Raw genomic sequence first — 25,814 nt, 5'->3', positions numbered from 1 at the left:
CCGCAGTATGGCACAGAGCCACAGGCCATCTCCCCGGCAGGAATGTCCCTGACCAATTTAGTTGTCAAGGGGTGAATCCTGGCCGTGGAGAGGAGTGTGGTGGTGTGCTGGGGAAGATTCCCCTACCCAATCATCAGTGAGCTACTCAAGCTGAGCTGAGTATTCCACCAGCAGCGCCTTCTCATCAAGCCTTATCCAAAATAGAGTGGCCCGTGCCATGAGTGGGAATGGGCAGACACAGTCAGAGGGTCCCCCACAAATGTACCTTTCAACATGCCAAGGCCCCAGCATGGGACATGGGGTGAGACCCCAAATGAGGGATGCAAAACTTATTTGAGAAGGAAACCCAAAGTGCTGCAGGATCTTTCCCTTTAACATGAACAAATATCTGCCACCCCAGCGTCACCATGCTTTATTTCTGGTTTAAATAATTTTCAACATGAAAAGGAAGGGCATGCCGCATATATGTGGAAAACAGGTACCTTGGGGACTAAAATGAGTGACGTCCTTCAAAATGAAGGACAGTTGAAGCATATTTCCCAAACCGCTCTTCTGCTCGGAGAGCCATTTTTCCCTAATCTGTCCCCAAGCTTTCTGGAGATGGCCTTTTATGTTTGTTAGAGCAGATCAAACCTCGGAATGCCCATTCCAGGGGAAATCCTAATATTTTAACATTTCATTCTGGATTATAATGAAACAAAAAAAAAATTCCTGTGAGATGAACTTTTCCAGCACAATTTTTGAAAAAAAAAAAAAATTAAATCAGGTCAAATGAAATACTTTGTTCTGATTTTGACTTTTTTATTTTAAATTATGTTAAAATTTATCATATGAAATAAACTTTCAAACAAAAAGTCGCTTTGAAACGAAAAAAATCAAAACCTTCCCTTCTGGTAAGTTTGACCTTTGTTTCAGACTTTTTCCCCCCTGAAACAAAATTTCAACGAGGTTGACACATTCCCATGGAAAGTTTCAAGTTTGACAAAATGGCATTTTCTGATGGAAATATGTTCTGCTGGAATATTTTTGAACAGCTCTAAAGTTTGCACTGCATCTAGCAAGTTCTGGGTGTCCTTGGAAACAAATGAATGATAACAAATGACCAGATTGATAATTCCCAGGTCCCCCTAAGGAACCTGTACTCAGTACAGGGAAAATAAATGAATTGATGAGTAAAGCTTAACAGGACTTGTATAAACTGGTCTGAAATACAACTGAAGAGACCCTTCTCTGCAGTAGTTTGCTGGCAGCGGAAGCCATTTGTTGCTGTGACAAATAAATGACAGTTTAAGAACCATTGAAGTGGCCAGATAAAAGCATAGTCATTTCAGCAATTTGAAAGAGGTGCCAATCCTGCTTTTGAGGTTTGACTTAAACTTCATATATTTAAAAAAAGAAACACATAAAAGGAGCTTTTTGCCCTGTCACCAAGCAAATCATAATAGCTTTCGACTTAGGTATACTGGGCTTCCTTTTCTCCACACCTCCCGCCCCCGCCCAAAAAGAAGTATTGAAATGGAAATTTTGACTTCAAGCTAAGCCGCAGTGAAGGAAAAATGGCTTTATTCTGCTGCATTAACAGATTAGTCAGACTGGATCACCTTTTTTTTTTTTACAGAAGGAAAACATTTTCTAGTTGTTTGTACATCGTTATTAGCAACTGGAGACTTATATTGAATCCCTCAAGAAAAATATTGCTCTCGAATGACACCGCTTTTGTTTTCCTTAAAATGAACTGCAGACCAAATCGCACCATTCCACGTGCTTCAATGATACAGACTGAATAGAGCACATAAAACAGAGGCCACCATCTTTATACAGCATTATAAATTTAGGCACCGAATTGGAAGGCGGCTGATTTTCAGGGGCATGGAGTACTCTCAGCTCCTTTTGAATTTAACGGCACACTCTGAGAATCAGGCCACTTCAGTGCCTAAATATGGATTTAGTTGCATAATTTTAGGCATTTAAAGTTTGAAAATATTACCTTAGCCTCTTCCAGGTCCAAAAAGTCATGGAAGCTGGTCCCCTCTTCCATAGAACTTCACTGGAAATTGGAACTGATCCACTGGGGTTCAGTGGAGTCCCTCTTTTTATTGTATTATGCTGCAGAAGTCTATAGAAAAGAAGCCGTAACGAGGCCAATCAAAATCCATCCTCACAAAATAGTATTTGCCAGGGGCTGATGCCACAGATGGCTCATCAACGGCACAGCTCCCATCCTAGAGCAGGGAGGCTGTAGAATGTATAAAGCGACATTCTGCAGCTATGTTAAGTCCTCTTCGCCTTGGGAACCGAGAGCAGCTTCCTCCACTGCACAGCCTAAGCTCATTATTTCCATGGAAAGAATGGCCTGTGAGGGCCAGCAATTCCCCGCCTGCATGGCCATTGACACCAGTACAACGTGAGTGTTAAATGCTGCCAAATAGGATGGAAATTTTTTGCACCAGCTTTGCTCTTACTGTGCACAGATGTAAACGACAACTCGGGGTGCAAAGCAGTGGAGAATCAGGCCTGGAGTCTTATTAATACTGGACCAGGCCTCTGAAGACATTGCTGTGGCAATCACAAATGTTTCATCAAGCTGATTCTTTTGTGGATTTTGTACAAATATGTTCACTCAAAATCAGTAATCATGAAAACAAGTAATTGTACATGTTATGGAGAAAGAGAAAGGAGAACTCTTGATGATTTTTCTCCTTCATACGAATTAAAAAAAAAAGTGACTACCTCTGGCATGAATCTGAGCATGATTTGGCCAAAGAAATAACCTTTGCACGAACTCTACAGCTCTTATAAAAACATGTCAATTAACTTTTCATTCCCAGCATCAGTTTCTAATCTATTCACGGGGCTCCCCCTAGTGGCTAATTTAGCAAGTGACAAATGTTTTTCTCCTAGAGGAACTCGACATTCTTCTCTCAAAACAGGCTATTAACACGTAGGCTTTTCCATATGGAGAATATAGATCTGCAATAATACAGGGCCTATTCTGATTGATCCCAAAGCACCTTTACAGCACTCTGCTAGTGTAAAAGGAGTCTTAGTATAAGTGAGAATAATGGCCATAGACTTTGGTAAGGTTGTGGGTTCTAATCCATTTATGATTGTCCTTGCACTGCTGGAATATTTTTTTCTCTCAGTGCAGTAGATAAATAGATTCTCATTGCTTCTAAACAGAGCAAAAGCCCTTCATATGTGATATAACCCATACTGCGGGCTAGATGCTGGCTTTGGAAGGGAAGTGTTTAAACCAAACATTTTGGCAGATCTCTGCATGCCATATAATGGTAAGAGAATTCCTGCCACCCACTGCCATTTGATTGTCACAGACCTGATTTTGTGAATCTGATTGGGAAAGACTTGAGTTTCTCACAGGGCTAAAACCAATAGTCAGACCAATTTCTGGAGGCTGGCTGTTTCTTTTGGTCCAGGTGCTTCTTTCTTGCTTCACATGACAGAACTGTTCAGTTTAAACTTTCTCATCAGAAAATATACTGATTGCCTTCCTAACTGCAAACAGTGTTATCTGAAGCTTATTCCAATGTCTGCTGAAAGGCTGGAGACCCAGTGGAGAATGTGAAAGATGATTCCACACTGGGTTATCCAAGATAATACTTATCAGATATGGGGCAGCTCATCAAAAATGGGCAAAAGTATGTCCTAGAATCACAAGAGCTGCCTATCACTCCAGTACATACTTAGTGATAGTGGTACTAATAGGGAGAGGGCTGTTCAAGTGATCTAGTGAGCACCTGACTTGTAACAGGTGAGTTAAAATCCTGACTCTGTATCAACTCCTGTGGTGGCTTTGGCGTGTCACTCGACCTCTCTGCCTTTATCTTCCCCTGCTTTGAAATGGGGATAATGCTTAGTTAATGGTGTCAAGGGTTTTGCAGATAAAAAGGACCCTAGGCTTGATTGAGTGCTCTTGGAAATCACTGGGTCAGGCAATTCTCAGCTGAGGACTTGGAGTCTGAATGGGGCCACTGGAAACGGACATATTAAATAAGTCTTTGTACCAACATAGGATGGTGTTCTTTCCAGGGACAAAGGGTGGGTGAGTGCTATCCACCTTCTACAGATGTGGAAACCGAGGCACACAGACATTAGGGCCAGGATTTTAAAATGTGGCCTCTGCGTGCTTCAGCGTTGGGCCACCCAACTTAAAGCACATGGGCCCTAATTCAGCAAGCTATTTAAGTACATGCCTAACTTTAAGTAGGTGAGTAGCCCTATTGAAGTCAAAGGGACGAGTTACACAGCTAAAGGCGTATGCTTGGGTTCCTTGCTGAATTCAGACTGCAGGACTTGATTTTTCAGGGCTGCTGAGCATCCACAGCTCCCACTGACTGCAGTTGTAGGCACCGAACACTCCTGCAAATTAGGCCTTGCAAGAGCCACTCAAAATAGTTGATGGCAATTGTGAAAATTCTGCCCAAGATGACGCCATGAATCAGTGGCAGAGAGCAGAACCCCCCTCCCCCTGCCCCAGATTCCCTTCCATAACCGGTAGCCGGCATTACTTCCAGCCTCCACGCCTAACAAGGAACTTCACCATACATGTTACAAAACTACTTCTCTTCTTTTTGTAGGTATTTCCATTGTGAGTCATCCCTATCCCGGTGGACAGAGTAAAGAACAAGTCATGTAAGCGGTTTAATTTGGCTGATACCTGCTGCTCTGATTCATTTAGTGGCAATAGGAGCAAAACAGCTGCCCGGAAATCATGAAACACCTAAATTGGTCAATAACTTTTTCTGAACGATCTAATTGCTCTTTTCACAAAAGCAAACTGTCTCCCCCATGTCTACAGCGCTACTGATTTCCCTTTGAGTTTCTTCCCAGAAGGCCTGATAAATGTGGGGACATTATAGAAACAGCATCAGTTTTGGAGCACGGCCACAGCAATGATAATAACGTATTTTTCTTTCTGCCTTTCCAAACAATCTGCTGTCACAGTCCCCCACCCTGCAAAGCCTTTCTGCCAGCCTTAGTGGGTACCACCCTGAATGGTCTCTACAACCAGTAGGGAATGTTGGCAGGATCAGGCCCTTGATTTTTTTTAAGCTATGAATATTGTCTTCTAAATCAGGGAGATCAAACATTGACTCTGTCTTTCTTCCCCTTTTCTCCTCAGGCTCAGTAGCTTGCTTGATATCCTAGTCTCAATGTCTGTCCTGATTGGCTACTCCATCACAACAGCCAGCTTTGTGCTTTATGTGGTGAAAGAACATCAAACCAAAGCCAAGCAACTGCAGCATATTTCAGGCATCAGCGTGACAAGCTATTGGGTGACTAACTTCATCTACGACCTGGTAAATTACTTAACTTTTATGCACAGAGAACAGGATTCTAGAGTGAAAAATCCCCACTTCTGTTTGTTACCTAGACTTATTAATATCATCACTACCAAAAGAGCTAGGTCTTGTTCTCAAAAGCATTACCGATTATTAATTGTGAACCATAACACTGGGGTATGTATAAACCTCAGCAGATTTATAAGAGATCAACATGGCAAAGACCAAAACTTGGCTTAGTTTTTAACATGTAGATGCCAAATTGCCTTTGAAGTTAGATTGCAGAGGTGGAATTCTTGTTGTCATCCAGGATTTATACATCTGGGTAAGGCTCATGGACCTGATCCTGCAGCTCCTACTCCCACGAGGAAGGGCTGCAGGATATGACCCATCTTCAGAACTCTACTGCAGATGGCAGACACTCTTGGAACCTTCAGAATACAAGATCCTACATTTGTAAACATCTCTTGGTGGAGATTTGCAAGATTGGAAAAAGCCAACTGGTGGGTTAAGTAATATAATATATAAAGGTTTCCAAACTCCTGACATCAAAGAAAAGTTACCTTCTGTTACTGTTAGTCAGGTCAGGGGTGATGTGCTGTATATATCTGACTTATCTGCCTCAAAAGGATCCCGCGCTTTTTTACGTCTTTTGAAAATGTCCCTTTCAGGATTCCATAGTCCCCTTTGTCTTATGGTTTGTGAGCCATTATGGTGCTCAAAGGTCACATTTTCAAGGTTTTCTCCTCAACCACAAGGAGCTAGGAACTTACTTAAAAAAAAAAAAAAGGTGAGATTCTCACCTGACTCCAGAAGCTGAGGTTTTAAGAAAACCAGCAAGCATTGCAAGGCTCACAACAAAATCATGACGACTGAAAGTGCTGAAGATAACCTCAGGGGGGTGGCAATGAAACAGAACCTTTTCACCCAATAGATGATCCCCCAGCTCATCTGAGTTGATGTTTATCTGACAGCATGAATTTGCTTTCTCTTTTGTATTGTTCAGGATTTCCCCCCACAAGTTTGTTTGGCTCGCCATGTAACTGATTCTTATTTTGGTCATCAGGATGTCAGAATTCTGGCACCCATTGTAAACGTTATCCTTTTCGTGCAGCTTCCGCTTCCCACCCCCCATCTCCCTCCCACACCACACACACTAACTTGGACGTGTCCCTCAGTCAGGCTCACACAGCTTGTGGCAGAAACTGCTGCGGGCCATGTCTACAGGGAGAGGGGTTTTTTGGGTTCTGTTTAGCTACTGGCATGGCTACCCTGGGAGTTAGGGTGCTAGCCAGAGACTTTGGAAACCTGGCTTCAGTTCCCTCCTCTGCCACAGAGTGTGTGGCCTGGCGCAAGTTGTTTAGCTGCTCTGGGTATGTCTACACGGCAGCTGGGCAGATAGCATGGAGCCAGCGTGCTAAAAATAGTAGTGTGGATGTTGCCGCTTAGGCTAACCATCCAGGCTCCAGGCTGGGAGGGCTTGAGCTTGGGTGGCCAGCCTGAGTGTCTCCTGGAGCAGCAATGTGCCTGCTCACAGCCATTTTTCGCACATTATCTTGAGCCCTGTCTACCTCACCTGGGAGGTTCCCACCCAGCTGCTGTGTAGTCATGCACTCTGTGCCTCAGTTTCCCCTCTGCACAATGGTAATAATAGCACAGCCTTGCCTCACAGGGTTATGGGAAGGGTACATTAATGACTGTGGGGCACTCAGGTACCATGGTGGGGGTGGGAGGGGGCGGCATATGAAGCACCCATGACCTGGCTCTTAGCATAGACACTCTTTGCAGCAGTGCAGCTTGAATTGTGCAGGTGCAGCTTACCTTGGCTTGCAAGCTGCATCAATGCAAACTGTGCTGTGCTGATGTCAATGTACCTATATTAGCAGTTTGCAATGCGGCTACACTGCTGGCTAAATCCCAGGAGAGGCAAGGCTTTAAGATTTGATTAACTCCACATGACCCTCTGGGGGCAGGAGCCGTCTTTTGGTTCTTTGTTTGTACAGCACCTCGCACAAGGGGGTCCTGGCCCATGACTAGGGCTGCTGGGCACCACTGGAATAGGAATAATAACAACAGAGCCAAATATTCAGAACTATCCGCCTAAACCTGCTCATGGAGTTGGGCAATGGAACAAGCAGCTCCTGGTTGTGAGTGCAAACGAGGGATTTGAACACACCATAAATGCAGCCAGGTTTGAAGAATTGGCGCTGAGTCACTAGTCATACACCTGTGACTGTGACTCTGGCCTACCTCTGCTTTCATGCTCCGGGCTCTCAAGTTGGTGCCGCAGATTTTTAAATGAGCCGATCGAAATAGCCCCGGCATTCTAACTGCAATCACTATTCAGCAGGCTGAAACTAATCCAGAGCTCTCAGCAACCGGATATTTCTCACTGAACACCTACTAGCAAATTCTCTGAAATCCCAAAGTCAGGGAAACCAGGAACCGCTTGAGGCATCTACTGTGTAGATCCCTGGCTTGACAGAGTATTGTAAACAGCATAATGTGACTCTCTAATAGGAAAGGCACGGGACATTTCTCATTCACATCTAGGCCTTTCATGCCCACACTTCCTAGGGTTCAAAACTGGGATGCTCCGGAGGGCCAAACAGAATTTAAAGTCTCCCCTCTCATTGATGGACAGCTTACTGCACCTCTAGAGCAAAATTGACACCTGGTGTCATACCCTCCCCTGTACAAGCTGCATGTAGCTCTATTAGAGTATTAATTATTCTGACTACGATAAACTCTTTAATATCATTTCACAGGTTCTTTTTATGGTCCCGGTTGCCCTCTCAATAGGAGTTATTTCAGCTTTCCAAATACCTGCTTTCTTCAATGATAATAACCTCGTGGCTGTATTTCTTTTGATGATGATGTTCGGGTAAGTGTGTGGCTCAGTTATTTGAATATGACTCCATGGTGGGGTGGAGGGGGATTTGCTTAGGGTTTGGAGTCCTGACCAAAGCTGTACGACTCTCCCATCACCGCTACTGGGAATCCTCTCTCTTGGCAGAATAGGAGAGGCAGAACTGACCCCGTAATATAGATAGCACTTGATAAACATTAACTAGTTAGCCTTCAGAAGGCTTGGGAGAGATGTGGCAAGAACTGTTATCCCCATTTTAGACAGGGGTGGACCAAAGGTGACCGCTTAAACTGTAGAGATTACAGAGACCCAAGACACCATGGTTGGGGTGGATGATGCATGGTTGTCTTTATTTCCTGTTTACACAGACTTTACCTGAATAGCAGCTCTAAATGTTCGTAACTAACACCAAAAACCGATATGCTCAAGGTCACAGAAATAGCCTGGATTGTAACTACAGCTGATTGAAACTATTCAAATGTCAAAATATCAGTGACACTCCCAAATTTAAAAAAAATCAGGAAAATTTAATAATTCTCCCCTGCCTCAGAGCAGCGTTGTGAGGTTAAAAGGTGGTGAAGAGATCTGCTGATGAAAGGCGCTATATGAGAAATAGGCATCCTTACGACTATACCCGCCTGTGTATAGCGAGTGAGGCAGAAGTGCTTGAGCTGAATTATTTTGTTGCCAGTTTTCACCACTCTTTAAATTACTTTCATATTCTCTCTGCTGCCGGTGATCTACAGATATGCAACGTTTTCATGGATGTACTTGCTGGCTGGGATCTTCAAGGAAACAGGAATGGCCTTCATAGTTTATGTCAGCATCAACTTGTCCTTTAGCATTAATACCATCATTACTCATTCGGTTGTGTTTCTACTTTCCCAAGAAAAGGCTACTGATCAGGTAAGAGCTCACTAACACTTTGGGCTTGTCTACATGATGAATCAGTCTTCACTAAAGGAGTGTAAATTCTAGTGCACACTAGTGTGTTGCGCATTAACTGGCCTGGGTGGACCCTGCTGCTGGCATGCACTGAAAATTTCCTAGTGTATGCTAATGTTTCCCGTTTTAAACAGTACTACTAATGCACCATGTAGAGAAGCCCCATGTTAACTCTTAGAAAACTGATTGGTTTCCAAGTCTGTCTAACACACGTTGCGGCCTGAGTCAAAGGCTACTGAAGTCAGTGGGAGTCTTTCCGTTGATCTCAATGGGTTTTGGATCATACCCGTGGACTTCCATTGTTTTTCAAGGTTTTGAGGCAGGTCAAGTAGGGGACATTACTCTAGAGATCTGGTGAGGTTCTCTAAGGTCCAAACATGGGGCAAATGAGACTCTTTCTTCTCCATTTAATTTACCCAAGCCCCTCCCCCCTGTGATTAAGAACTAAGGGTGGAGAGAGAGGCAGATGGGAGTGGACATCTGGGAGGGGGAAATCAGATGCATGTGGGAGAGATCAGGGAATGAATGCGGGTCCACTTTTTTGAGAAAGATGGTTGTTTTGGGAGTTAAGTTTCCCTAGTGCAAATTACTGAGGCTGAGTACTAAATCTCAGTGCCCCAAGGGCTACATCAGCAGACGAACCTTCTGTCATCTAACTGTGAAACAAGTGATCTCTACAATGAATTCCTGTCCATACAAAGGGAAAAGTGCCTCGAAGGCACTGACATTTCCCTAAAGTGGAGCACTGCTCTTTAATAGATCTACTTCTCGTGTGTCTTAGAGAATCCGTCCTGGCTAAAATGTAAGCTTTGGTTTTTTTTGTTTGTTACAAGGACAATTCCTTAATTAAAAAAAAATCAGCCCTTGTCCCATTGTCAGGCAGTACCTGTTTACTAAACCCTTGGATCATGTCATTTGTAGTTGTCTAGCCACATCAGGATGGAGACAATCTCCTTCCATGCTAATTTATTGCATATCCAATGTGCTATGTGTAATGTCAGTAGTGTTCAGCAGTCTTCACTGCTAGTGTTAGCGAATAACGATATTATACAGGAGCTCTTCACTGCTAGGCTCGGTGCTTGGCTGTTTGTCATGCATTAGCAACTCCCTGGGCCAAACGTGTCTCCTTGTCAGTGGGCATGGAGCTGCTTGACCAAGAAGAACTGATGCGCTTGTGCTACAGAAAGCAAGAAGAAGGATTTGGGTACTACCTGTGTCCCTTTGAGCTTCATGGAGATGCCCTGCAATTCAGCATGCAGCGGGATGGATCCACAGCTCTGAGGCTCCATGGATGGGGAGCACATGGGCCGCAAGGGTTAGCGCAGCTAGATAGCTACCCCAACTTCATGAAGAACACCAGTCTGCAACCTGCTTACTCAGCTTTACCTCACCTGTGCATTCCCTGCATCAGGAGAATTCCCAGCTGCAGCCTCAGAGCACCGTTCTGGTGGTTGCCTGCTACCTGAGCAGTGCAAACAAGCTGGAATAAGAACTAAGGATCTGTACCAGGAAGTATGATCACTGGGTGCTGGCTAGAAGGGTGCCATTTCTAAAGCACCTAAGGGAGTTAGGCACCAACTTCCAGTGACTTTCCCACCCTGAATTCCTTGCAATTGTGAAACAAACCGTTTCGGAGCTCTTTGCTGTTGATTTATCTGTGGTTTGAGATAGGCCAATAAGCCCAAACAGGCGTCAGTCCCAATGCCGTCCCAAGAATAAAGTCACAATGATCATTGGTGTTTCTCTTCTTTCAGGGCTTGCATGATCTCTCTGAAATCTTGAGGCACGTTTTCCTGATCTCTCCACAATTCTGCTTTGGATATAGCTTGATTGAATTGTCTCAGCACCAGGCGCTGATGGGCTTCTTAAAAGCCTATGGCGTGGATTACCCTGACAGAACCTTTGAGATGGACAGAATAAGCTCCAAGCTGCTTGGCATGTTTATCCAGGGCACTATATTCTTTGCAATTCGGCTCTTAATGCATGACGGGATGATTCAGAAAGTCTGGTCTAGTATATTAGAGTAAGTAACATCGGTATTCCTACAATGGATGTAGATTAAAACAGAGCTCAGTGCTTTTGTCGTTGACATTGTCATCGTTATCAATTATAATTATTTTGCATAGCTCCATAAACTTACGCAACGCTTTGCAAACTCAGTGTAAGCTCTCTCTGCTGGCAGTTCCCATATCTATCTGTGGTTATAGTGATGACTAATGGAAATGTGTGCACCTTAATTTTTTGTTGCACCTCCCTCTCTATGGGCATTGGGAGTAATTGCTTATCCTGCGCTAATTCTGCATGTGCCGGACAATTCCAGTACCCGGGAAGGGAGAGGTATTCGTTGTTGTAATACCTGTGTAGGCCAGTGAGTTCAATTTCAAAGAACAGGCCTGGCTGACTGTATCCATTCTGTGTTGGAAAGGCAACTCAAAGGGCTGCCATTTCAGGTCTCCAGTGCCACGGGATGCTGATGGGTTGATCGGAAGAGTGGCTCTGGGGCCAGCAGATCCAGAGCCCCTTCAATTCATACAGGGGCACCTTGAGCCCAAGCTGATTTGGGTTCAGTTCATGCATGATCTGCCCCCCAAATTCAAACGGTAAAAACTGTCATCAAAACTGAAAGCTGCCCTGATGTAGGACCGACACCAAAAGCAATGCATTTGTTGAATACAAGGAAAAGCTTCATAAAGAAAGAACATTTGTTTTTAAGCTTCGTACATGGAATAATAATAGCAGAGAGTTTTAAATTAATATAATGAGAGCATATAATAGGATCTCATTTCAATTTTACTGAAAAGACACTAAGTCCTCTGCACACGCAGATCTGGAATGTAAAGTCACCTGTCTCCTTCGCCTTCAGATTCCTGTTCGACAAAGTGCATGGCAGGCCACCGCTTCTGCTGGAGGCAGCTGATGAAGACAAAGACGTTCAGGCTGAGAGGGAGCGGGTTGAGTCTGGCCGAGCAGACGTCGACGTGGTACAACTCCAGAGCCTCTCCAAGATCTACCATCTTCCTCTCAGAAGGATCATGGCAGTCAAAAATGTCAGCATTGGAATCCCAGCAGGAGAAGTAAGCAAGCAGGCTATGGCAGTAGCAGCCTCTCCTCTAGAAAATGTCCTCCAAGCCACTTCCTCATTGTCTTCCCAATCCCTGCTTAAGACTCAGGGAGACCATCTGACAGCAACTTATTGGACAATAACTTGCTTTACTGGTACCTCATCCTTCCTTTCTTCCCTCTGGTATTCGTCACCTCCATCTATTGAGTATCATTGATTATTTGTATTATAGTAGAGCCCAGAGAACCCAACTGAAATCAGAATCCCCTGGAGCTAGGGATAGCATGGACATAAAGCGAGAGATGGTCCTTGCCTCAGAAAGTTTAAATAGACAAGACAAAGGAAAGGTGGGAGGGAAACTATGATAATCTAGAGAATGCACTCCAGCAGGGACTATCTTTTTACTGTGTGTTTATACAGCATCTAGCACAGTGGGGTCTTGATCATTGGTTGTTTGTCTGTCATGGATTTACAGTTACCATTAGAAATGTAGTCATGACTCTTTATTCAGACTGCATTGGGCTTGGAAAGTGGGATGGGCAGTTAGAGAGGCAGTGTGGGCCAATGGATGGGACTAGGAGACCTGGGTTCCGTTCCTGTCTCTGCCACTAGCCTGCTGGGTGATCTTGGGCAAGGCCAGATTTTCAGAATTGCTGAGATCCCAGTTTGACACCAACAGCCAGATTTTCAGAAGAGCTTAGCATGCTGGGAAAATGGGAGCTGACACTCTTTGAAAATCTAGCCTCTGATCTCAGTGGGGGAGATTTTCAAAGGCATAAATGGCAGATACACCCTAAATCCCATGAAAGCCAGTGGGAATTAGACTCCTAACTGCCATTTGTGTATTTGACTCTCTCTCCCTCTATACCTTTGCTTCCTCTCCCATCTGTCTGCGTCTGCAGGACCAGGGCCTAAGAATGGTACTGAGTGTCTGTACAGTGACTAGAAAAGGAGTACTTGTGGTCTGTCTACACTGCTGTAGGAGGTATGATCTGAAGCACATGTGGACATATTGAGTTAGCTTTAATCTGGCCAATGCAAGTACCAATGACAGTGATGCTGCAGCAGCATGGGATTGCAAGAGTAAAATGATCAGGATTTGATCCTTCACATGGCCTACATATGAAAATGCACTTTGCAATAAAAGGAAGGCTAGTGTTATAGACACATCCATTATTTCCTACTATATTAAACAGAGGAGCCTAATACACACTGCAATACACTGCCCAATAAACAACCACCATTATAATATTTATATGCACTTTGACTGCCTGAGGCTTTTCCATAATTCGTCTTGCTCAAGGGCCAGGGGAGGAGAAGTGTCAAGTCGCGTTGAGCACTCGCTGCATAGCAATACGTTAGCATTAAATGCAGCATGCTAAATGTCTCTCTTTCTGTCTCATAAACCAGTGCTTCGGGCTGCTTGGCGTGAACGGTGCCGGAAAGACAACTATCTTTAAAATGCTAACAGGAGACATCGGGGCTACCAGTGGAAGATTGAGAGTCCGGGATCAAACTGGGTATGGAGGATTAGCTATCCAGAAGTGATGTATCAACAAGGCTGTCTGGAAAACAATTTGTCATTTGCCCTGGCTTGGATGAATCAACAAAGCAAATTAAAAAGAGTTAGACTTAATAAAAAGCAGAAAATTCAGCCATTTAAAATATTATATTTATTTCCTCGGGTCTTGAGTCTCATTTCACTGACAAATTTTTATGCTGGTGCAACTCTGTTGGTGTCAATGGAGTTTCTCCAGATTTACACCACTGTGAGATCAGAATCTGGCCCTCAGTCATTAAGAGCCTGATTCTGTCACCCTTTCTCTTGTTGAATAATATCACGCTCCACAACTGGTTCCACTGAAATCAGTGGGTCTGATGATGGAGTAAAGTGCTACTAAACATGAGTAAGGTTGCAAGTCTGTCATGGAGGTCATGGGAGTCATGGATTCTGTGACTTTCCGTGACCCCCATAACTTCCGCAGCTGCAGGGCTGCCCAGGGGCCAGTCACACTGGCCGCTGCTGGAGTGGCCCCAGGACCAGCTGCTCAGGCAGTCCCCGGTGCCAGCAGTTGGCCCCGGGGATCACCCAAGCAACAGTCCTGGGGGTGGCCAGAGCAATGGCCCCAGGGAGGGCCAAAGCATTGGTCCCGGGGGCGGCCGTGGGGACCACTGGAGCAGCAGCGGTCCCGGGGGCGGCCAGAGCAGCGGCCCTGGAGGCTTTCAGGAGAGCGGCCTCTGTGGGCCTTGGAGCAGCAGGCCACTGTGGGGCAGTCAGCCTCCGCTGCTGGAACGGGGCCCCACAGCACAGAGATTTAGTCATCATGGGCATTTATAGTAAAAGTCACGGACAGGTGAATTTTTGTTTATTGCCCATGACCGGTCCGTGACTTTTACTAAAAATACCCATGTCTAAATCTTAGCTTTAAACATGAGTAAGGCCACTGGAAACTGGCCCATCAAAACCACTGGACATACAAGCAGTGTGAGGTACTACTCAGTGTGAGACGCACAATCCTTCCTTTTAGGAGCTAAGAATGTCAGATCTGCACAGGCCTTGCTATCATGAACTAAAAGCATTCCTGCCCCAGTGGGGGATACGTTTCCTTCCTGTTTAATAGAGCATATAGGAGACTTACGAAGTGTTTATAAAATGACCTTTCACCTTTCCTGATCCAGATCCCTGAGTGACATTGATGACACCCACTGGTCGCTCTTCGGCTACTGCCCTCAAGAAGATGCCTTGGATGACTTGCTGACAGTGGAAGAGCACATGTACTACTATGCTCGGCTACACGGCACCCCAGAGAAACAGATTAAAGGAGTGAGTAGACCCATTTGACTGAAGAGTTCCCTTGGGACCCAGTCAAGTCAGTGAGAGTCTTTGCATTGACTTCAGTGGTCTTGATCAAGGCCATTATGTGTAATAATAAACAATGAGGATGACAATCATGAATTTCCAACCTGGGACTTCATTGCTTTGTGGCTAGATGGTTGTGGGATGGTCACAGAACTTAACTGTTTTGTAACACGGGGTCACATGAATTGACTTAGAACTGGGCCATGCTGTTAAAACTCTCCCTTCATAGACATCTGTGCAAATACTCCCATTGACTTCAGTAGTAAGTGTTTACTAGATCAAGTCCTAAATGAACAAGTGAAGCTGGAATTTGTAAAAGGGATTAGTAAAAGTTGTGTCCCTGATGTTTTGATCCCAAGGGGTCTTTGTGAAATCGTTGAACTCCTATGTATTTTAACGTGTATTTGAAAGCAAGTCTCCACACTTCAAAGACTTCTGTGGAGTGAAACCCAACCTGGCAGCAATATGCTATTTCAAAGGACATTTAATTATAGTATCTGAACCACCAGAGACTGAGGGCTAGATCCCTCCTGATGTAAATCGGTGTAGCTGATTTGCACCTGTTGAGGATTAGGTCCTGAATTGTTGGCAAATACATACTTGTTCCAGATATTCTATGGTTGGTGTAATTCTCAATGTAAACCAAGTTTTTATTATTATTATTATTTGTACCCATAGATTGTACATCAGCTTCTTCATAGACTTAATCTGATGCCGTACAAAGACAGAGTCACCTCGATGTGCAGCTATGGCACTAATAGAAAGTTATCAACTGCTCTGGCCCTCATTGGTAATCCATCAATTCTATTGCTGGTAAGAAATCAGAAATTTTGCAATGAAAAAATGCGTAGCTTTTAAGGCCAGAAGGAACCATTCTATCATCTATTCTGACCTCCCGTCCATAGCCTTGGATAATTTTAAAGTGCAAATTGCATCAGTCACTCATCACAGGTTCTTTTACTCAGCAGCTATGTAAGAAATGTTGCTGAGTTGGAGATTGGTGAAGCACACACACAAACTTTGGACTTTAGTTAGTAGAGACAAATATAACTGAAATGATAGAAAAATCAATATGCATAAGTACAGCAAAGTGGTTTACTGCATTGTGCTTACTTGCAACCTTATGGAGGCCATTAGATGTGAAGATGGAAAGAAAAATAAGTGGTGATGACGGTTTTGGCTGTCGCTAACTGTGTCATTCTGATGATCCCAATTAAAGATTGGATTTACACCTTATTTTATGTCTCAGACCTTCTTCCCCTGAATACCCACACATGTCCCATGAGCATGGTTAGATCATTTTCTGGCCTTCGGTCCATTTATGGGTTTCCAGGAAATCATAATTGCTGTTATGATCGTTGATATGGCTTTTTGCATCAATACTTTTCCTAGTGTTTCCAATATATTCAAGAAGTTAACCTCATGGTTACACATACTAAAAATCCCCTAGAAGTTCATTAGCATTCCTTTAATTTGTTCTTTGCTGTGCACTTGTGTATTGTAATGCACTCGTTACTAAATCTTATAACCCTAGGTCACTCATAACTAATAAAAGCAATTTTATTACATGCAATATTTTATACCTATATATCAAGCTTGGCTTATAACCTCTGTAGGGTCTGGTCAGGAGTCACAGGTCAACATGTATAACACAGGTCTTGGGATTTCACCCAGTTACCCTTGTACTGAGCCTAATAAGTTGTGTTTGACTTAAGCATTTCTTCCGGAAAGGCATCAAGTCTTCGTTTGAAGACATCAAGAGATGAAAAATCCACCGCTTCCCTTGGTAGCTTGTTCCAATGGTTAATCAGCCTTGCTGACAAATTTGAGCCTTATTTTTCATTTGAATTTATCTGGTGTTTACCTTCCAGCCATTGGTTCTTGTTATGCCTTTCTCAGCTAGATTAAAGAGCACTTTAGTTCCCACTATATTCTCCTCAGGAGGGTACTTACATATTTTAATCAAGCCACCTCTCAATCTTCTTTCTGGTAAGCTAAACAGATGGAGCATTTTAAGTCTCTCACTCTAAGGTATTCTTTGTTCCTGTCGTCACATTATTTAGTGGCTCTTCTCTGAACCCTCTGCAATTTTCCAATAGCCTTTTCAAAATGTGGACACTGTATGAAGTATTCCAAGCGTGGTCTAACCAATGCTGTATACGGAGATCATTATCCTCCTGACTGTACATGTCTGAAACGCCCCTACTTCAGACGAGCAGCGGTAGAGAGAAATCCAGAGGCTCTGCATGAGTGCTCCTTCACGAATACTATATGGTGTCTCCCTATTGCTCTTAAAAGGAAAGGAACCGAAAATGCCATCACATTATTCCATACTTATTGTCTATCTACAATGTCCATATCAGATTTAAGATGTGATCACGCCCTCCCTGGAATAGCAAGAAGGGGATGAAAAGAGCAGATAGTCTGTACCAGTGGCCCCAAATTGCCATGGGGTGAAAAACAGAACCAGAACAGTAGTGTTCCTTTAAGATACAATCTAGAAAGCATATATCTCTTGCCACATGGAGGATATTAGAATGTTTCACCTAAATGTAGCTTAACATTTTCTTCTTACATTATACTGGAGTTTTGCTCTGAAGTAGGATCATAACTACAAATGTTCTCTTTGAGCAAACTGCCATTTGCTGGTGTCAAAGAGATGCCTCAAGCAGTGGGTCTGGCTTTGATGTAAGAGTCACAGGGGTTTCTCTCTCGAGGGTCACCCACAGTTTCAGACAGCCAGGAAAGGACGCACACAAAACATTCCATACATGCACGCCCAAAGTCGCAGTTCAGATTTCCCAGTCAGGCTTTTCAGCTTGCAGTTCTCCAGGGCATAGCCCTAGCACACCAGGTTTAGTTCACTCGGCATCCAGAAGTGGCCAATGTTTAAATTACCCCCATACCATCTAAGCAATTGCTTTTCTCTGGCCCTGCTCCGATTGGCCTCATTCTCTGCTTTCCTCAACAAGCCTCACCTGGCCTTTCAGGATTAAATCAGGGCAATTAGACCCAGTCTTTTCTGCCTAATTGTTGTTAAGGCAACCAGCCTTATTCCCACATGTCAGCACTCTTTGGGCTCGTAGGAAAGAAAAGGAAGTGTGAGAGGATCAGAAAAATGTTTCAGCATAAATAAACATAACAGAGAAGGGGGGGGAAACCAAGAGAAGATGATCTTTCAGACGCCATTCATAGCACATTCACTCAGTCACACCACAGGCAACATGGTCTTTTAAACTGGAGAAACCAACCCCACAAAGTACCAGACCACCTGCCACTGCTGTGTTGTAAATTCTGCAATACTTAGTGATCAGTTTTCCAAACATTGGGCCAGATGAGTACAGCTCTGATTTACACCCGTTGAAGCGCCACCCCTAAATTTATATAATTCCTTCTAACTTCTCTTCTTACATATAAAATCTCAATAAAAAGGGAGAAGAGGAGGTTGTCTAAGCAGAAGCTGCTTTCTGAATAACAAGCTGTTTTCTTTCTGCTTAGTATAATACATTGTCACCAACAATAACAATTTTACAATAGGAAGCTGGCTGGTAATTTTGTTGATGATGAATGTGGTGGGGCACGACATACTGTTACTTATCTGTAGCTTATTGTCTATGGAATCCTGAAGACAGAAAACTTGTTTTGTCCGTAAATGAAGCAGATATTACCCAAAAGACAGATAGGTGTGGAGACAAAGAGCCAGTCTGGTATTACCTCATGTTTGGATCACAGCTACAATTTACTAATAAGTTGTTATTTATAGAAGTGTGAAATAGAACATCTACATAGAGGGATGTTTATCAGAGTCAGTTTTGCGCTAGGAAGAGCAAGGCTGAGATTTTCAAATCAATTGATATTTTGAAATGAATGGGAAGTGCGTTTCCAAATCCTCTAGGCAGCCAGAGTGTTTCTAAATTAGTTTAATGTTCAGATAAGGTCCTTAGCTGTGGAGAGGGCTCTGCCACAAACCTGCTATGTGAACTTGGGCAAGTCACTTCCCCTCTGTATCTATTTAGTTTGTAAGCTCTTTGGAGAAGAGACTTCCTCTTAGTATGTGTTTGTACAGCGCCTAGCACCAGGGGGGTCTCATCTTAGGCACTGCCATCATACATACAAATAATACAGACCAAAAGCTCCATATAAGAGCTAAGTGGTTGTATTGGTAGCTGTATTGTCTGTAATGACCATTCTAAACAAAGAGCAGATATGGAGAGGAAGAGAAATGACATTTTCTTTCCTATTGAAACTTACAATCTGTTTTTTGTTGTTAAAGGATGAACCAAGCTCTGGAATGGATCCTAATGCTAAACGACACCTTTGGAAAATCATCACTGAGGAAGTCCAGAACCAATGTTCCGTGATACTCACTTCCCACAGGTAGAGTTTACTGGCTGCCTTTATGCTTTATTAAGCCCAAACTAAAACTGCACTTTGGAACACCCTAGACCAGCGGTTCCCAAACTTGTTCCGCCGCTTGTTCAGGGAAAGCCCCTGCCGGGCCCGGCCGGTTTGTTTACCTGCCACGTCTGCAGGTTCGGCCGATCGCGGCTCCCAGTGGCCTCAGTTCGCTGCTCCAGGCCAATGGGAGCTGCTGGAAGCGGCGGCCAGTATGTCCCTTGGCCCGCCAAATTTCAGTGCCCCCAATGTTCCCTCGGTACTTGGAACTTTGGGGGCACTGAAATTTAAATACATTTCCAGTTCCAAGTTTTCCAAGTCTGTATAATGGACTGAATCCTAATTCTGAATCACAGCAGCAGAAAAATGTATCTGGATCTGCATTATGCTGCTTGAGCCCATCTTTAGTAACATGCACCTGCAATAACATGTAATAAGAAAATCCAGAAAGATCATCCAGGAAATGCTGAACACTTCCTGGAAATGTGTGATTGCTTTGCACTGAATGGATCCTTGGCCCAGATCCTCAAAGATATTTAGGCATTTAACTCTCTTAATTATCTTTGAGGACCTGGGCCCTCCCTATTCTAGTGGAATAAGAGCCAGATAAAGATTTGAGGTGAGGTGATTAAGATGATGAGTTACAGGTTAATCTCCTGAGTAGCTCATGGGAAACCATTAATGTTCTGGCCATTAGAGTTTCTTTTATTCCCATTCAGTGACTGTATAGAGCATGGGTGGCCAAACTTACCGATCCTCTGAGCCACATATGACAATCTTCAGAAGTTTGAGAGTCCGGGCATGCCTGCAGGGGATTGGGGCTTCTGCCCCGCAGGAAGCATCTGCCGGGGCTTGGGGCTTCAGCTCCACTCCTGCTGAGGCCCCGAGCCATTGGAGGTGCACCCTGCCAGACTGAAGCCCCGAGACTCCCCTTCCCGACAGGGCAGAAGCCCCTACTCCACCACCCTGTTGTAAGGCAGAGGTCCTGAGCTCTCCCCCCCGCCCCCCACAGTGTGGTAGGTTGAGAATGGGGGAAGCAGGAGTGCTCAGCGAGCCGCACTTTAACTATAAAAGATGAGGCTCACGAGTCACAGTTTGGCCACTCCTGGAATAGAGTTTCTTTGTTTGCTTTTCAGCATGGAAGAATGTGAAGCTCTCTGTACCAGGCTGGCTATTATGGTGAATGGACGTTTCCAGTGCCTTGGCTCTTTGCAACATATTAAGACCAGGTCAGTAAAATGTATCTACTATCCTTTCACTGTATTGCATTTAGAGCCAGATGCCCAGCTAATGAACAACAGTGGAGCTCCACTGAAGGATGCTGATTTACGTCAGCTGAGGATCTAGCTGTGTGTATTCAGGGCATTAACACGAAGCGAACAAACCCTGTACGTCACTGAAAGCCTTTCTGTCTTTTGTTTCTGAGAATCTGTGATAAATAATGGCAGGGGGCTGGCTGGCAGAGTTCTGTTTTGTGATAAATGTTGGGGTTTTGGCATTGGGTTTCATTCTGCAGCTGAACGAAGCCGAGGCTTTTCATCATGTCTGAGAGTGAGAGAGTCCCACCCCAGACTAGCCAACGCTCAGCTGTAGTGAGGGGGACCAAGTTCAAGGGCCTATTCCACAACAGGCAGATCAGGGTCTTGAACCAGGGTCACCCCATCCCAAGTGAGTGCTCTAGCCACTTGGCTTTTCTGAGGTTGGTTGGGAGTTCTCTCTCCCTCTCCCATCCACCCAGGACCTGAGAGCATTCTACAAATCGACACTTGCCAACAAAAAAACATTTTGTTAACAAACTGTCAACCGGCTCTCTCAATAATGCATGTTCTGCCTCCATGAAGCTTTTGTTCAGTGTTTGAGAGGCATGTTCCTCTACACAGATGACACAATAACTTGGTCGACTTTAATATGGAAATTAAAAACATATGATATTGATGAACTTCACAGCTTATTAATGATCACCCTGACTGGATTGCTGATCCAGATTTATTCCTAGCATGACGCTGTTGACCTCACTGGAGTTACTCGGGGGCTGGCTTTGTTTCACGAGAGCTTCCAGCAAGGCTACTTGACTCTCTTGTGTCTGTTCCGTACCTGCTGTGCAGCATGCATTCTGATTTTCTGTCTAGGTTTGGAAGAGGATTCACCGTGAAGATGCACTTGATGAGCAGCGAGGTCAGCACGGAGGCTCTGACGGAGTTAATGCAGTCCCACTTTCCAGATACGTGCCTGAAGGTAAGCAGGATAGATCAGACCAGATGCTGGGGGAACTGAGAATGGAATCCCATATCAAACCTGTTATATTCACAATGGATATCTTGTAAGCTTCTTCTGACCACAGCTTTGACTCAGCAATAGCTGCCCAGAGCATTATGCTCTCAAAGCATAAGGGAATTGTACACCCAACTCCTTCTTCCAAAGCAGAGGCAAGGCTCAGATTTACAGAGCTGCCAAAAGGGTTTGGACACCGAGGTCCAATTAATTTCAATGGAATTAGAGCATCCAGATTTCCTAGGTGGCTTTAAAAACACAGCCAAATGGTAACAGTGAGCATGCAAGAGAGGAGTCTAATCTGGCAACTCCTTACTCACTTGAGTAATCCCACTGATGTCAGTGCTACAGAAGGCTGGAGTTAGAATCATAGAATATCAGGGTTGGAAGGGACCTCAGGAGGTCATCTAGTCCAACCCCCTGCTCAAAGCAGGACCAATCCCCAGCTAAATCATCCCAGCCAGGGCTTTGTCAAGCCTGACCTTAAAAATATCTAAGGAAGGAGATTCCACCACCTCCCTAGTTGTCTAGCTCCACTTGTTTTCAGTGGGAGCTGGGATTACTCAGTGCCTCTGGTGATAGAATTACATTGGCATCAAGGTGGAGTAACACAGTGTTGAAGCAGGACCAGCCAACCCTCTAGCGTAACGCCAACTTTCAAAGTCATCCATCCAAACGCTAGTCCGTCATGCACTTTAGTCTTCCCCAAAAGCCTAAGATAATAGAAGTTTTAGTTGGATCCTCACATAGATTCCAGAATATACCTGATATTTGTTGCACAACAATATTTCCCATGCAAGAAATTTCTTCTCCAGCTTTCTCAGTCTTCACTGAGGCTAGCTGACATTACAGAATGGACTAACTAGCACGTCAGCTGGGGAGTAGCTTTACCAGCCAGGAAAGAGAAATAAAGCTCCAAACCCCTGTTCCTCAGGGCTTGTTTATTGGCCACCAAAGAGTACCACAAACATAAAGTAACTCACTGGAAACACATGAGGCCAGCGGTCCTCAAAGTGTGCGTCATGACCCCAAACTGGGTTGAGACCCCATTTGGATTGGGTCACCAGGGCAGAAAGACCCAGCCCAGAGCTCTGGGGTTGGTGGTGGGGCTGAAACCCTAGCCCGCAGCTTCAGAGGCGGCAGTGGGGGGCTGAAGCACTTCTTATTTAAAATACTAACTATTCTGAGTCACCCAGGGCACTGGGGTTCGTGTAGTAATTTTTTTTGTCAGAATGGGGTCACGGTGTAATGAAGTTTGAGAACTGCTGCACTAGGCAGTCATTGCCCATAGGCTTTTCTCACTTGAGTGAGTCAGAAAGGGAGAAGACACATCCTCCCCCTTAATTCCGTTTTGAGTCAGCTTCCCCTACCTTTTTATACTACACCCAAGCAGCTGTATGGCCTGCCGGGACCTTTTACAGGTGGCAGTGACTTGACTTTGTCACTCTGCTCTTGTTCCCACAGGACCGGCATCTCAACATGGTGGAATATCACGTGCCCATCTCCGCAGGAGGAGTAGCAAACATATTTCATCTTCTGGAAACCAACAAAATAGCCTTCAAAATCAGGCACTTCTCAGTGAGTCAAACCACTCTAGAGGAGGTAAGAAATTCAGCATACGTTTCAGACATGAACTGATTAACAGACACATTGGACCACATATTGAAAGGGGCTTCATTCCGCTTGCCTTTTGAGTGTGCACATCTGTACGTGCATCTTCTCACACTTCTGTCTCCAGATGCGTATGGTAGCGCTGGTAAAATGCATAAGCAAAGTTGTGTGTGACACACATGAAAACATGGCACAAAGGACTTAGTCTGCCCTCAGTCACGCCGGTTCAGTACTGTTGATTTCAGTGGGACTATATAAGTGTAAATGAAGGCAGAATTTCAACCCACATTTTTCCGAAGTGAAGAGTGGTCTTGTGGTTAGGGACCCAGGCTGGCAGTCAGGAGCTGTGGCTTCAGTACCTGGCCCTGCCATTGACTTCAGAAGTTATTCACTCTCTCTCTGTGCTTCATTCCCTATCAGTAAAATGATAATATTCCTTTCTCCCAGCTTTTGCTTGTCTATTTAGACTGCCAGCTCTTTATGGCTGCTCTTTTCTTAGTATGAACTAGATCTTCAACTGATGTAGGTTGCCATAGCTTCATGAACTTCAGTGAAGCTGCGTCAACGTATGCCAGCTGAGGATCTGCCTCTATATAGTTATATAGTGAGGCCCCGATCTCAGGTGGGGCATCTAGATTCTGTTGTAATACTCATTTTGTTTATGATTGTTTGTAATGTGGGTGCCATAGTTACATTCCCTCCATTTCCACTTCAAAACTTTTTTCACCAGTATACAATATTGTAGGAGAAACCCAAGTTTAAGGGCTACCTTGAGTTAGGCCTGCTTGGACCATCCCATTGGCAGGGGATAGCTGGAGCACTAGGCTCTGCAGTCATGCCCCCAAGATGACCCACTTTTAGTCCCGGTGGTGTGGTGGAGCTATCTAGTTTTTATGCCACCTGGCGATTCCTCTGTGACAGGTGAATCCTCAGCTGATCCAATAGGGCAGCTGTCCAGCCCCTTTGTGCCAGCAGAGTAGTGCAAAGTGAATGGATCTGGAAGCAAAACTATTACCCTGCAATCCTAGATACAATTCTGAGAGTGAATTGTGTGTGTAGATATGTGTAATAGGGTGTGTGTGTGTAGAATGGAAGGGTGTGTGTATATAATGTAGATGTGTGTGTGTGTGTGTGTGTATATATAGGATTGCGCATGTACACCATATAAATATATAGGTAGATGTGTGTGTATATAGGTATACATGTGTATATATAAAATATACATTAAAGCTGGGCTTTGCAAAGCAGCCCCAGACATGTAAGTGCCCCAATCCCATTTGAGACCTAGGTTTCTCAGACTCCTTTTGGAAATCCCATCCCAACCACAGAATCCCTCCCTCCCAGGGCTATGGTCCATAGGAAAAAAAAGGCTTTTTTGGCAATTTCTTGACTTATTTTTTTAGGTTTGTCACATAACCAATATTTTCCTTTAAACTTTTAGGTTTTCATCAACTTTGCCAAAGATCAGACTGGGGCTGACAATGCAGATGCGAGTACAGATGAAGGCTCAGACTGCTCGGATACAAGTAGCCAAGATACCAACATAAGCGCCATCTGTTAAAGGGATATTGCGGTGTTAAAAAAAAATGTATTTTTCTAAACAATGGGTTTTTTTTACTTATTTTGTTATTAGCAACCTGGTAAACATGTAAAACTGGCATGTCAGATTGGTCTTGCCCCAGTCTTACAGTTCTTGTTCTAGGTTTATTTTATATCTATATTGCGAAGTTGGTGACATCTCCTGATACTTGCTGTTCAAATACGCTGGAAGCTCTTCGCCATTGGCTGTCACCAAGAAGAACAGTGGGGGATAGAGCAGAGCGGCTGCTCTGGAGTCAGGAACGTAAGTGAGAAGAAGGACGGGACAGTCGTTCGGACGCTAGCTGGGCCCTCAGGAAACCCGCGGTTCAATGTCCTACTTTGCCACAGACTTCCTGTGCGACCTTGAGCAAGTCACTTGAAATGTCAGTCAAATGGGGGGATCACAACACTTTCCTGCCCCCCAGAGGTGTTGTGAGTCTAGATACATTAAAGGTGGTGATTCTCCAGCAATGGAGTCCATCTTAGATAGCTATGTAAAGCTTTTCTCTGTATGTGGATTATGTCAGTATTAATACAGTTATTTAAAATCCATGCTTCCTGTTGTTTTTGTTTGTTTCTGTAGTTTGCACCAACTCTACATGACCCCTAGTACAAATCTCCTGGTCCCACGCAATTTTCCCCTACCAATACTCCACAACTCTGCAAACCCAACAGCTTGACCACAGGAAGCATTGTACCGAGCAATATTGCCCAGTCACACTCCAATTTAATCACCACCTCTCTGCCACCAACTGAAACACGTTAACCCGGCCTCTCCCAGAACAACCAATCACCCAATCCCTGCAGAACTCCGCCAGGTTTATCCCTCACCCCACAGGGACGACACCTCCTGGAGGACAGTGCTTCCCAGCTGGGGTGCTGCACTTCACGCTGCCAATTGCTCTGTCTTCCCCTTTGGCC

The 25,814-nt window shown here is 44.4% G+C and overlaps 1 protein-coding gene across 1 annotated transcript in view; it reads left to right on the top strand.

Annotated features, from left to right (window-relative positions):
* ABCA12 (ATP binding cassette subfamily A member 12) overlaps nucleotides 1-25,420 on the top strand; it is a gene marked incomplete at its 5' end in the record, with an annotated part of 119,461 nt that extends 94,041 nt beyond the window's left edge. The window contains 14 exons of the mRNA XM_084643782.1: nucleotides 4,596-4,650; nucleotides 5,141-5,318; nucleotides 8,069-8,184; nucleotides 8,916-9,075; nucleotides 10,869-11,137; nucleotides 11,978-12,188; nucleotides 13,586-13,695; nucleotides 14,855-14,999; nucleotides 15,714-15,848; nucleotides 19,309-19,412; nucleotides 20,567-20,659; nucleotides 21,560-21,665; nucleotides 23,166-23,303; nucleotides 24,754-25,420. Of these exons, the coding sequence (XP_084499908.1) occupies nucleotides 4,596-4,650; nucleotides 5,141-5,318; nucleotides 8,069-8,184; nucleotides 8,916-9,075; nucleotides 10,869-11,137; nucleotides 11,978-12,188; nucleotides 13,586-13,695; nucleotides 14,855-14,999; nucleotides 15,714-15,848; nucleotides 19,309-19,412; nucleotides 20,567-20,659; nucleotides 21,560-21,665; nucleotides 23,166-23,303; nucleotides 24,754-24,873 (1,940 nt within the window). The 3' untranslated portion in view covers nucleotides 24,874-25,420. The remainder of the gene's footprint in view (nucleotides 1-4,595; nucleotides 4,651-5,140; nucleotides 5,319-8,068; nucleotides 8,185-8,915; nucleotides 9,076-10,868; nucleotides 11,138-11,977; nucleotides 12,189-13,585; nucleotides 13,696-14,854; nucleotides 15,000-15,713; nucleotides 15,849-19,308; nucleotides 19,413-20,566; nucleotides 20,660-21,559; nucleotides 21,666-23,165; nucleotides 23,304-24,753) is intronic.
* Between the last annotated feature and the right edge of the window lie 394 nt (nucleotides 25,421-25,814).

Source organism: Lepidochelys olivacea (assembly GCF_965140295.1).
Source record: "Lepidochelys olivacea isolate rLepOli2 genome assembly, chromosome: 11".
In the NCBI taxonomy this organism is placed as follows: domain Eukaryota; kingdom Metazoa; phylum Chordata; order Testudines; family Cheloniidae; genus Lepidochelys; species Lepidochelys olivacea.
The sequence above is the reverse complement of the archived record's forward strand: the minus strand, read 5'-3'. Positions and strand labels throughout refer to the sequence as shown.